At 47.0% G+C, this 14,026-nt stretch overlaps 1 protein-coding gene across 1 annotated transcript; it reads left to right on the forward strand.

Annotated features, from left to right (window-relative positions):
* The first annotated feature begins 634 nt into the window (after nt 1–634).
* Nucleotides 635–11,203, forward strand: LOC117050453 (solute carrier family 2, facilitated glucose transporter member 5-like). Its single transcript, XM_033156118.1, has 7 exons — nt 635–814; nt 5,651–5,802; nt 7,563–7,687; nt 8,280–8,432; nt 8,526–8,651; nt 10,133–10,320; nt 11,165–11,203. Exons 1-7 carry the CDS (start codon nt 635–637, stop codon nt 11,201–11,203), a joined length of 963 nt encoding a protein of 320 aa, XP_033012009.1.
* The last annotated feature ends 2,823 nt before the right edge of the window (nt 11,204–14,026 follow it).

Consider the following 14,026-nt stretch of genomic DNA (forward strand, 5'->3'; position numbering starts at 1 on the left):
AGCGGTAGACTCGTTATCTGGGGAACCGGGTTCGTGTCTCCACTCCTCCACATGCAGCTGCTGGGTGACCTTGGGCTAGTCCCACTTCTTTGAAGTCTCTCAACCCCACTCACCTCACAGAGTGTTTGTTGTGGGGGAGGGAGGGAAAAGGAGATTGTTAGCCGCTTTGAGACTCCTTCGGGTAGTGAAAAGCGGGGTATCAAATCCAAACTCTTCTTCTTCTTCTTCTTCTTCTTCTTCTTCTTCTTCCTAAATTTCCCTTCGAAAGTACTTTGGTGGTGACCCTTAGATTAGACGACCTTTTGAGAGAGGGGGGGGGCGGGGATTTTGAAGCTCAAGGAGAAGGCCAGGTCTATCAGTGACTGCTAGCCCTAATGCATAAATGGAATAACACCAGAGGCTGTATAGCAGGGACATGTTGCAAGACACACACACACACAGCCAGTCACACTTCCATGCCTTGATTGTAACCTTCCTGCAGATAATCTGACAGGCTGTAGCTGGAATTGCAATGCTGGTCTGATCCTCTTCTGTACTTCTTATGTAAGTTGAAATAGTTACTTATGTTCTGTCAACAGCACTCTCTTATTCTCTGACAGGTCAGCCATTTTTTTCCGACTCTCAAAAAGAAACCATGAAGAAAAAGGAGGTGGCAATCAAAGAACCCAGAACACCCAAAGAACCCAGAACACCCAAAGCACCCAGAACACCCAAAGTACCCAATGAACCCAGTGTAGCCGATGAACCCAAGGAACCCAGTGAACTCAGTGAACTCAGTGAACTCAGTGCACCCATTGCAGCAACCAGTAGTGAGGTGAGCTTGAAGAATCCGTGGAATCCACTGAGTTTATAAAAACTGAAACCCCATGTTGTTATGTAATTGTTTCCCAGGGTTCACACAGGGAATGTAAACCAATTGTACGATATAGCATACAGTATTTTGGGTGGCATTCAGACTTCCGGAGCAATCCAAAGCAGCAGTAGGGCAAGATGGAGTTGCATAGTTCCTCCATGCATGCATGCTGGCTGGATCAGAAGGCTTGGGGAAGGAAAAAGCCTGCTCTACGTTACCCCACCCTGGAGATAACCTGGCATTTGGGCATAGATCAGGCCAGATGCCTTCAAGCGACAGCAGTAGGGCCAGCATGGGATCCAGTGGATGCTGAACCATCTCATCCCCTTCTCACCTACACTCAGCAAGGATGCCACCAATTTTGCTTCCACCTGACCACTGGGAATGGAACGGAAAGCTCTGCAGCAGCAGGGCGAGGCATGCAGGGAGCCATTCTGGGGTGTGGGGGGTGGAGGGAGATGTGAGCTCCATCTGTTTCTCCACCCTAGAGGAACATGCACGGTTGGGTTATAGCCCTACTCATGGGTAATCCTATGGGTAGACTGGAAGTGTAACCAAACCTGGATTCAGTTTGCTATATTTAAAAGTTTGTGAACGTCTGCAAATATCAAGGATGGACAGGAGAAACCCACATCATATGCCTCAATGAAACATAATTGGTGCTGAATTAGCTGGCTCATTCCTGTGGAGTACCGTGTACAAAAAATGCCTTTGTTTGTTTGTTTAAAAAGGGCCCTGTGAGGGAAATGTCCTTCCCACAGAGAGTCTCATTTTATGCAGCAAGTGAATATCTCTGTATTCTTCCAGGAACTTTAATTCAAACTTTTTTTTCCCCCATACCGCCCTATACCCGAAGTTCTCAGGACAGTTCACATAAAATAAGGGCAGCTCACATAAAATGTTTGTTTCCACTACATTTCTCTATACCAGTTTAAGGGTGCAGTTAAGTTGACTCTATGTTGTTGGGTTTGCTTTGAGTTTTGGGTGCATTTACCTTGCATTTGTGCTGTTTTCCACTGGTATTAGGTAGGCACCTTACCACTGGTATATTTCTTTGCTTTTAACTTGGTTGTATTATGGTGGTGGTAAGCCGTTCAAAGGCCCAAGTTAATGGTTGGAATGCTGATAATAAGAACCTGCTGGATCAGGCCAGTGGCCTACCTAGGCCAGCATCCCATCCACACTGAACCAACCAGATTCCGATGAGAAGCCCCAAAGCAAGACGGGAGCACAACACTCTCCCCACCTATGGTTTCCAGAAACTGGTATTCTGAAGCATTTACTGACTCCGACAGTGTAGAGCCATTGTGGTGCAATGGTTAGAGTGTTGGGCTAGCACCCTAGGAGAGGAGGGTTCAAATCCCCACTCAGCCTTGACCTAGGGCCAGCCACCATCTCTTAGGTCAACCTACCTCACAGGGTTGTCGTGAGGATGTAATGAGGAGGGGGAGAACCACACAGCACCACTTTGAAATCCTACAGAGATAAAGGTGGTCTATAAATATAATAAACACAAATTTATTAATTAAATAAAATAAAACAGGACATTATAACCATCATGGCTAGTAGGAGATGGTGTGGTAATGTTGATCATGTTCGGCTGGACTAGCCCAGGTGCGCAGATGTTGTCACTATAAAATAAAATGTCTTTTTTGCAATTCATCTTTATTGGTTTTTAACAACAGCAATGCTTTTTTTTAACATAAAATCACAATGTAAATTTTTCATTTTCTTGTTGATATACATTTGTTTCTAAATCATAATAAAGGGGGGGAAACCCAAAGATATATTCGTGATAGTTCGACTCGTTAGTATTCTAATTAACTCTGACTTCCCTTCTTACTTGGGTCTTTCAGAGTTCTTGGTTGAATGCATATCATAATAGATCTAGATGGTTGGTAACATATTCTTTGCTACTTTTTGATGTTTTCCATTACAAGAGTTAATCTAAACCAGTCAAAATTTCCAGTTCTCTGAAGTGGTCTTTCAGATACAGTGGTACCCCGCAAGACGAATGCCTCGCTAGACGAAAAACTCGCAAAACGAAAGGGTTTTGCGAGTTTTTAGTTGACTCGCAAGACGAATTCGTCTATGCCTGTTTTTCGCAAGACGAATTCGTCTGGCGAGGTACCACTGTAAGCTGGCTTACCTTTTCGCTCTGGTCGGGAGGGGTGATGTCCGCGTCCGCCATTTTGGATCGACTGTGCATGCGCAGTCGATCCAAAATGGCAGAGGCGGACAACATCCCTCCCGACCGCAGCGAAAAGGTAAGCTCCGCTGCCGGTCGGGAGGGGGCCGTGGGATCGTGCCCAATGTCGGGCATCATCCCACGGCCCTCTCCCTCCTTCCCGGAGCCCCGCCGCTGCGTTTTAAGACTGCAACGATCGTTGCAGTCTTAAAACTCGGCGGCGCGGAGCTCCGGTGCCGGTCGGGAGGGGGCCGTGGGATCGTGCCCAATGTCGGGCATCATCCCACGGCCCTCTCCCTCCTTCCCGGAGCCCCGCCGCTGCGTTTTAAGACTGCAACGATCGTTGCAGTCTTAAAACTCGGCGGCGCGGAGCTCCGGTGCCGGTCGGGAGGGGGCCGTGGGATTGTGCCCAATGTCGGGCATCATCCCACGGCCCTCTCCCTCCTTCCCGGAGCCCCGCCGCTGCGTTTTAAGACTGCAACGATCGTTGCAGTCTTAAAACTCGGCGGCGCGGAGCTCCGGTGCCGGTCGGGAGGGGGCCGTGGGATCGTGCCCGATGTCGGGCATGATGCCACGGCCCCCTCCCTCCCTCCCGGAGCCGCGGAGCTGCGTTTTAAGACTGCAGCGATCGCTGCAGTCTTAAAACACAGCACCGCGGAGCTCCGGTGCCGGTCGGGAGGGGGCCGTGGGATCGTGCCCGATGTCGGGCATCATCCCACGGCCCTCTCCCTCCCTCCCGGAGCCGCGGAGCTGCGTTTTAAGACTGCAGCGATTGCTGCAGTCTTAAAACACAGCACCGCGGAGCTCCGGTGCCGGTCGGGAGGGGGCCGTGGCATCATGCCCGATGTCGGGCATCATCCCACGGCCCCCTCCCTCCCTCCCGGAGCCGCGGAGCTGCGTTTTAAGACTGAAGCGAGCGAACAGCAGCGCTGCTGTTCGCTCACTGCAGTCTTAAAACGCGGCTTGGCTTGGCTCCGGTGCCGGTCGGGAGGGGCCCCCGGACTTTTTTTCCCATAGGAACGCATTAATTAAATTTTAATGCGTTCCTATGGGAAAAGGTGCCTCGCAAGACGAAATTTCCGCAAGACGAAGAGTCTTGCGGAACGAATTAATTTCGTCTTGCGAGGCACCACTGTATTGTTTAAATACATTCTCATCTTTACTGAATTTTTGTTTCACACAGTCCTGTCAGTTTATCCATCTCAGCGTATTCCATTAAGGCATAAAATAATGTCTTAATGCTCCACTCTATCATTCAGTCCAGAATATTTTTAATGATAACTGTAGTTAATCAATGGTTACTTAATATAAGTATTCTGCCTGTACATTCTCATCACGGTATCTGCTGCTGCTTCTTCCTGCAGGACGTCCCAATGAGGTTTATTTGGATTTCAATGGCTGCCTGCTGCATTACTGTACAATATGGATACAATATGTATTTACTCTACACCCCTTTTGTGGTAAGATAGCCCTGTGTTGCACATGGCTTCTTAAAGGAGGGGTTATTGTATGCCTGGGAGACCTTTTCTCTGTTGAGCATCACATTCCTTCTGGGATAAATTGACGGGGAACATAGGCTGGCACTGGTGTAGCCACATCCCAAACTATGGGGGACACTATTGCAAATATCTCTCTCTCTCTCTCTCTCTCTCTCTCTCTCTCTCTCTCTCTCTCTCTCTCTCACACACACACACACACACACAGAGAGAGAGAGAGAGAGAGAGAGAGAAGGGAGGGAGAGAGAGACACTCATACAAACTTCCTTCTTAGGTTTTGCAAAAAGAAACGAGGGATAGTTATAGTTAATTTCCTAACGCCTCCTGCTTTAGAAGCCAGTATACGACAAGCTACTGATGAGTAAATAAATGTGGAGTATAGAAGCCAAAAAGGAGAGTGCTCCTTGCTCTTTGAGTCTAGATATTTAAAAAGGCACATATTTGCCTATTTTCACTGTTGAAAGTCTGGACACAACTTTTGTGATATCTCCTAGCAGGGGTGTCAACTTGAATACAATATACAGTCTTACCTCGTGTTACGAACGCTGCAGGTTGTGTTCGACACGGGTTGCGAACCTGCCGAACCCGGAAGTACCAGAATGGGTTACTTCCAGGATCAGCGGTTCGCACATGCGCAGACGCATCAAATGACATCACGTGCATGTGCAGATGCGCCGAATTGCGTCACGCACATGCGCAGGTGCAGTGCTCGGGATGCGGACTGCTCATGATGCGAATGAGGCTCCGGAACAGATCCCGTTCGCATCCAGAGGTACCAGGTAAGTCCCGCCCCACATAATTGATCACAAGACGCAGTGCACACACACTGTTTGAACGGCAATGCCTATTAACATGGGCAGGGGGTGCTGGCCCCCTCAAATAGTCTATGGGAGGAGGGAAAGGGACCTCAGCCCCTAGGAGTTGGCCCCTATGCCTGCTAGCTCTCAATGTGAGTGGGAGAGACATGGACACACTTTCTCTGGGCACCCCAGAATTGCCTGCAGATCCTTGGCCATCATTCAGCTGGTCCCAGGCTCTCGCGTTCTTCTGCCACATGATCTCATGCCACACGAGCAGTCCTAATCTCCAGCATTTATTGTGCTTCTCCCTTAGTTCCTGCATGACTTGTTCAACATAACAACCTTTGAAGAGATGGAAGATCCAGGTTCTCAGAAGTACATTGTTGCTATCACCGTTGCTTTATTTCCACTTGGAGCCATTTTTGGGACCCTTCCTATTGGCTATCTGGCCAATAGATTTGGCAGGTATCGAGATAAATTTGTGACTGGTGAATGACATGCCCTAGGGTGGTGGGGAAGGGGAACATATAGGTGCTGCTGCTGACCTGCATGCCCCCAGTAACAGCTAATCAAATATGCCATATCATCACTTTAGCTGGATGGGATTTTAGGAAAGGACAAAGACACATCAAGAAGGGGTGTGTGGCAGGGAGAGACGCAGTGAGATCCATTTAGGTCCATGGAATCATACCTGAAAACGCTTTGCATGACAAGGAACAACAGCCAAAGACCATAGCAGCGCCCGCTAAACCGGAAGAAAAAGTTAACCTGCAAACAAGAAAACATTGAACAAAGGGAGGGTAGGGAGGGTGACTATCCCGAGCAAACTGCCAGGCTGTGGTTGGCTCCACACCCTATTTATAAATGGGGCTGGCCCCACCTCCCAGCAAGAAACTTGATTACTGAGGCTGGGCGTGAACCTCCGAATAATAACACTGAGAAGCAAGCCAGCCCCTATCTACTGCCCAGAGCGCGATCACACATAGGGCACCCACATATAAAGTGTGAGTGCTCATTGTCAGCTCATAAAGCTTTGTTTTAAGGTAGTCAGTAATGGGAGGTGCCTCTTGACAGAGTCAAGCATCGGCACACACCCTGGAGACATGTGCATGCTATAAAGCATTAGCAGAGTCGGCGAAAGCAAAATTGTGTAGGAATTGTTGCATCAAGTAATTTATTATTTACAGCAAAAGAAACACAGCATTTTGTGAGAGCTGCTTCTCACACATCCTCTCTACCCTTCTAGCTAGAGAGAGAGAAAAGAGAGGAAGTTTTTCGGCTAGACTTCTGCTTACACACACAGTGATATCAAACAAAGTCAATATGATAATGTGAGCCTCTGCGATCGTGGCAGTGAAAATACTGACAGTCAGAAGATGCCTACCAATTTCAAGATAATTCCACCAATGCAGGTTTTTTGTTCTTAAGGCGTCGTCTAACATACGCCAAGAGATTTTCTAATATACAGCTCAGGAAGAATCCAGAAGTTAGTGGTAGAACACATGTTTACATCCAGAAGATCCCATCTTCTGTCATCAGCATCCCTCGATTAAGAGATCTTATCTAGCATGGCAACAGCTTTCTAGCTCTGGTGGCAATGCCTCCTGAAATTTATTAAGATATAGAAAGTGTGTGAGTAATTTTACAGTGCTTGGGAGTAGAAGTTTCAGGGCCTTCCATGGGTCCTGGTTTGCTTCCATTACTAGCAAATCCAGAACAAATTATCTATAATGAGATTAAAAAAGGTAAAGGACCCCTGACAGTTAAGTCCAGTCGCGAATGACTCTGGGGTTGTGGCGCTCATCTCGCTTTACTGGCCAAGGGAGCTGGTGTTTGTCCTCAGACAGTTTTTCTGGATCATGTGGCCAGCATGACTAAGCTGCTTCTGGTGAAACCAGAGCAGCACATGGAAATGCTGTTTACCTTCCCGCCGGAGCGGTACCTATTTATCTGCTTGCACTTTGACGTGCTTTCAAACTGCTAGGTTGGCAGGAGCTGGGACCGAGCAATGGGAGCTCACCACATCGTGGGGATTTGAACCGCCAACCTTCTGATCAGCAAGCCCTAGGCTAAGTAGTTTAGACCACAGTGCCACCCACATCCTTGTTTATAAAGGGATTAGGAGATTCCTGTATTTCTATAGCTCCTCTAACCCCTTTGCTGCTTTGATAGAATCATATACTGACATTGTCCCACCTAACTGCCCCCTTTCACTGTCTTTTCAGGAGAGGAGCTATGAAGATAACTACCTTTTTGAGTCTTGTCCCACCTGTCCTATTGGCTGTTGGTGATACAGTACATACCTATGAATTCACAATTGCTGTACGTTTCTACACTGGAATATGCACAGGTGAGGCAAATGTCCCAGGTTTAGTAGTTTGGTGTAGAATTCATCTTGTTAGTTGGAGCTGAGCAGAGACATTGAGCAATAGTTTGTTTCCACAACAGAGGGAGGATGGGCTGCCAAAAACCAAGTAAAGCAGCATTAGTGTGTCTCGTTTTCATACACATCTCCCTAATTGACTTTGGGAAAAAGAGTTCTGGCTCAAATAGGTCACCAAGGATGGGGTAACAGGTAGAGGTGGCATTGAAACTCTATAGGTCCATTTCTCAGAGATATATGGACTCTGGGTAGGTTCCAACAAAAGAACATTCCCAAGTTGAGAAGCAGCTACGGAGAACACCTTTCCATATGCACTTGTGGGGGCGAGTTTGGTTCAGAGCTACAACTGGGTGGTGTTACCATATCTATGGTATGAGATGTCTTGCCTCCATAAAGTTCCACTCAGTGGTCGGTGACATTTTGCAGAATTCTTCAAAAGAACACCTTGGAGACATGAGATATGACTTGCACAACCTACTGGAGCCTCAGGATTGTTCATACATTTTTGCACATGTCACATGCTCAATGTGCTTTATCTGTTTATTTATCAATTAACCAGGACTAATCTCCGGTGTTGTTCCTCTGTATCTTGGAGAGATCGCCCCTGTAAGCGTGAGGGGAGCCATCATCATGATGTCCCAGCTATTTTTTGCTTTGGGGATCCTTGCAGGTCAGATAATTGTTGCTGAAGAACTCTTTAAGATGCGAGGAGGTAATTAAGAAAATAATAATCCTTTGGCATATATGAGATCAGATGCATGGCCACAGTTTCTCCACATTGTCGTCACTCTGCCTTCTTGCACAGGTTACTTTATTGTGATGGGCATTTCTGGGATCATGCCGATTATTCAGATCATACTACTACCCTTCTTTCCTGAAAGTCCGAGGTATCTGCTCATTCAGAGGAAGGATGCGGAGAGTGCAAGGGAAGGTACGATACTCTGAACTGTATTGAGATTTCTGGGTGTGAGCATCGTACATGGCCATGAGAATGCATCTGGCTGAAGAGACATCACCCACCATTGGCCAGAATACTGAAATCTCCACATTCTAGCATTTTGAAATAACCGCTTATATTCCAGTGTTATTAATATAGAACCAACCACATCCGTTTCATTACAATGTGCATGCATATGAAATATTAGTGTAGATTGTTACACACATGTTTATGGCTACTGGGCTAGATTATTTGTGTAGAATTGTAGCAATGCAGGGAGGAATATAGGAAAGGAAAAAAGTTGAATAATGTGTAATTAGAATTAACTATTGTTTTTTGTTTCCTCTGCTTGTGTCTCTCTTGCATTGGTAGAAGCTACTTACGTGACTATACACTTAGTCTTACCCTTTTTTTCCTTCTCTTTTTTCTTTACTTTTTTTTTCTTTTCTCCTTTTCAACTTTTTGTGGTTTCTATTTTTGTTGTTTTTGTTTGTTTGTTTGTTTGTTTTCTATCTTTTGTGGCTGTTGTTATTCCTTTGTATTTGTACCTATGAAAGGTTTTTAAATTTGTTGTGAAATTGTTAAATCTAAATAAAGTTCATATTTAATTTAAAAAAAAAAATAGAACCAACCACATCCGTTTCATTACAATGTGCATGCATATGAAATATTAGTGTAGATTGTTACACACATGTTTATGGTTCCTGGGCTTCCAATGGCTCATGGTAATGATGGCGATATGTTACCTCTACTATTAGAGGCTGTTGTTTTGTTTTAGTTTTCATAGTCCTGCCATTCAGCAGATGGTTGATGGTTGGAAAATATACATTAAAGCTGCAATGAGACAACTAATTCATGAAATGTATCTGAAACACCAATAAAAACATTTTAAGTAGGAACTGAGTAAAATACCGTTTCAATCAGCAATGTCACTGCCTTCCCACCCCGACCGCTAAGAAATCTGGACAAGGAAATGGTGCCTGCATGATGAGCAGCCTTTGTATATACTGAACAATTAGCCTGAAAACTTGCAAAAGATCCTAGCCTGTTTCATTTGATATTTTCTGAGGAGCTCATACACAGTACCCCAGTGGAAGTGGTAAAGGACCCCTGACAGTTAAGTCCAGTCGCGAAACACTCTGGGATTGTGGCATTCATATCGCTTTACTGGCTGAGGAAGCCGGTGTTTGTCCGCAGACAGTTTTTCCGGGTCATGTGGCCAGCATGACTAAGCCACTTCTGGCGAAACCAGAGCAGCACACGGAAACGCCGTTTACCTTCCTGCCAGGGCGGTTCCTATTTATTTACTTGCATTTTGACATGCATTCGAACTGCTAGGTTGGCAGGCGGTGGGACCGAGCAATGGTAGCTCATCCTGTTACGGGGATTCGAACAATATTCTTAATCATATCCCCATTCATCTGAGACCCTTATTCTCCCGAATCCGAATACTTTCTCCCTCTGTTCCCATGCAGAACTGCAGGTGCTGAGAGGCAAGGAAGATGTGGAAAATGAAATGGACGAACTCCGTCAGGAGGACCTCTTTGAGAGAGCAGAAAAGAACATGACTGCTCTTAAACTGCTATCAGCCACACACCTGAGAACGCAGATCATCACCATAGTTGCCTTGACGGGTGGTGCACAGCTTGATGGCATCAGTGCGGTAAGCAAGGCATTGCCCCCCCCCCCCTTTAAAAATATGTTTGGAGGTGGAGCCATGTAAAAGAGGGCTCATAACGTTTAATGGCTGCAGCACCAATTATCACTGCTTGTCTCTAGACACAGCCAAATTATTTCTACTCAGGGAGCTACTCTGTGGGTTTTGTTGGGACTTCAATTCCTATCAGTCACTGCTAAGAGCTGCTGTTCAGTAGCACCTGGAGAACCACAAGTTCTCCCTCCATGCACAAGTTATAGTCAGACTCTAGGGGAAATATGGCATTGTCTGGGAGTAATGACCATTCCCCACATTAAATGGGGAGTGACTTTTGCGTGGTAGGCACAGACCCCTTGGACCCCAGATAGGGTTGCCAGGTCTGCTTCCAAAAAATAGTGGACAAGCGGGGTGGGGTGGGGTGGGGGTTAAATTAAATTAAATTATATATTTTCTTACAAACATTTTAACATGTATTAAAATACTATTTCATCATAAAGCTTTGGACAGATGCCAACAATTACTTCCCTCGATCGGGACACTATACCTCCGTTGATGCAACATAGAATAGCATTAACTTTTTCTGCTGCTATATCATACTGTTGGCTCATATTAAACCTGTGGTCTACTGGGACCCCTAGATCCTTTCCACTTGTATTACTGTCAAGGGAGTCCAGCATTTTGCTCCTCACATTGGCCAGTCAGATGCCTATGGAAACCCTAAACAGGATTCTTTGGTTCCTCAAAATCTTGAGTCACCACCAGTTGCTCCTTCATTTCAGATTAGACTATTGATTATTCTTTTTCTATTTTCAGGTGCACTATTATTTAGACATAATCTGCACGTCTGCAGGGGCAGATGAAAAAATGTCCCGACTCCTTCGAGTGGTAACAATTTGTATTGGCATAATTGCACTCTTGATTGCGGTAAGCCTTTTCCAATTCGATGCCTCTTTCCTTCTGAATCTTGAAACTCATTGTTCTTCAAAGGAAAGAAATTTAAGTGTCAAAGTTCCACCCCCCACAACAGCCCCATGAAAACTGTGTGTGTGTGTGTGTGTGTGTGTTTGTGTGTGGAATGATAGTATTGTGAGAGTTCTCTGAGCATTTTTTGTAAGGGAACCATAGTTATTTACAAACAGTAATAATAATAATAATAATAATAATTAATAATAATAATAATATTTTTTTATTTATACCCCGCCCATCTGGCTGGGTCTCCCTGGCCACTCTGGGCGGCTTCCAACAAATATTAAAATACAATACAAAGTCACAAATTAAAAACTTCCCTAAACAGGGTTGCCTTCAGGTATTTTCTAAATGACAGGTAGTTGTTTATCTCTCTGACCCCGGATGGGAGGGCGTTCCACAGGGCGGGCGCCACTACCGAGAAGGCCCTCTGCCTGGTTCCCTGTAGCTTTGCTTCTCATGGTGAGGGAACCGACAAAAGGCCCTCAGTGCTGGATCTCAGTGTCCGGGCTGAATGATGGGGGTGGAGACGCTCCTTCAGGTATACAGGACCGAGGCCGTTTAGGGCTTTAAAGGTCAACACCAACACTTTGAATTGTGCTCGGAAACGTACTGGGAGCCAATGCAGATCTCTCAGGACCGGTGTTATGTGGTCCCGGCAGCCACTCCCAGTCACCAGTCTAGCTGCCGCATTCTGGATTAATTGCAGTTTCCGGGTCACCTTCAAAGGTAGCCCCACGTAGAGCACATTGCAGTAGTCCAAGCGGGAGATAACCAGAGCATGCACCACTTTGGTGAGACAGTCCGCGGGCAGGTAGGGTCTCAGCCTGCGTAGCAGATGGAGCTGGTAGACAACCGTCCTGGACACAGAATTAACCTGTGCTTCCATGGACAGCTGTGAGTCCAAAATGACTCTCAGGCTGCGCACCTGGTCCTTCAGGGGCACAGTTACCCCATTCAGGACCAGGGGGTCCCCCACACCCGCCCGCCTCCTGTCACCCAAAAACAGTACTTCTGTCTTGTCAGGATTCAAGCTCAATCTGTTAGCCGCCATCCATCTTCCAACAGCCTCCAGGCACTCACAAAGGACCTTCACCGCCTTCACTGGTTCTGATTTAAAAGAGAGGTAGAGCTGGGTATCATCCGCATACTGATGAACACCCAGCCCAAACCCCCTTATGATCTTTCCCAGCGGCTTCATATAGATATTAAAAAGCATGGGGGAGAGGACGGAACCCTGAGGCACCCAACAAGTGAGAGCCCAGGGGTCTGAACACCCCCACCACCACTTTCTGGACATGGCCCAGGAGGAAGGAGCAGAACCACTGTATAAGAGTGCCCCCAGCTCCCAACCCCTCTAGACGGTCCAGAAGGATGTTATGGTCGATGGTGTCAAAGGCCGCTGAGAGATCCAGCAGAACCAGGAAACAGCTCTCACCTTTGTCCCTAGACCACCAGAGATCATCGACCAGCGCGACCAAGGCAGTTTCAGTCCCATGATGAGGCCTGAACCCTGATTGGAAGGGATCCAAATGGTCCGCATCTTCCAGGCGTGCTTGGAGTTGTTCAGCAACCACCCGTTCAATCACCTTGCCCAAGAATGGTAGATTTGAAACTGGGCAATATTTGGCCATATAGGCCGGGTCTAAAGATTTTTATTTTTTTTTTAAGAAGTGGTTTAATGACTGCCTCTTTCAGTGGGTCTAGAAAGATTCCCTCACAGAGGGCAGCATTCACCACCCCGCGGAGCCCATCGCCCAGCCCTTCCTGGCTAGGTTTTATTAGCCAGGATGGGCAAGGATCAAGGAGACAGGTGGTCGGTTTCACTCGTCCAAGCAGCCTGTCCACATCCTCGGAGGTAACAGATTGGAATTGATCCCATGAAACATGACTAGACAGGGCTCTAGCACTCTCCCGCCCCAGCCCTGCTCCCACGGTGGAGTCTACCTCCTTCCGAATCTGAGCGACTTTATCTGCAAAAAACTTTGTAAAAGCATTGCAGGAGATCTTGGGGTCCCTACCAGACCCCGGTGACAAAGGTGCTTCTGCTAGGTTGCGAACCACCTGGAAGAGTCTCCTGCCGCTGTTTTCTGCAGATGCAATAGAAACAGCGAAGAAGGTCCTCTTCACTGTCGCCATTGCCACTTGGTAGGCTTGAAGTTTAGCTCTAGCCCGTGTCCGGTCTGATTCAGAATGAGTTTTTTGCCACCGGTGCTCTAGCCGTCTCAGTGACTGTTTCATCGCCCTCAGCTCCGGGGAAAACCATGGGGCTGTTCGGGCTCCATGCAATCGGAGAGGACGCTTCGGAGCCAGACAGTCAATAGCCCTGGTTAACTCCACATTCCAGTGGGCCACCAGGGAATCAGCTGAAAGGCCATCAACATGGGATAATACATCCCCAACCACTCTCTGGAAGCCAATTGGATCCATTAAGTAGCGGGCGATGGGACCATCCGAATCGGTCCCACCTCCCTGCAGAGGGGAAGTGTTGCGCAGAAGTCCAGTTGTACCAGGAAGTGATCTGACCATGGCACTTCTTTTGTTTCACTTTTACTTAGTGTCAGATCACCAGCATCCATAGAGGTAAACACCAGGTCTAAGGCATGTCCGCGACTATGAGTTGGACCAGACTTATTCAGGGACAGCCCCATGGAGGCCATGCTTTCCACGAAGTCCCGAGCGGCCCCTTGTAAGGTCCTGTCGGCATGGATGTTAAAATCCCCTAAGACAACCAAGCTGGGTGTCT

The sequence above is a fragment of the Lacerta agilis genome, chromosome 7 (assembly GCF_009819535.1).
Source record: "Lacerta agilis isolate rLacAgi1 chromosome 7, rLacAgi1.pri, whole genome shotgun sequence".
NCBI classification, from domain to species: Eukaryota; Metazoa; Chordata; class Lepidosauria; order Squamata; family Lacertidae; genus Lacerta; species Lacerta agilis.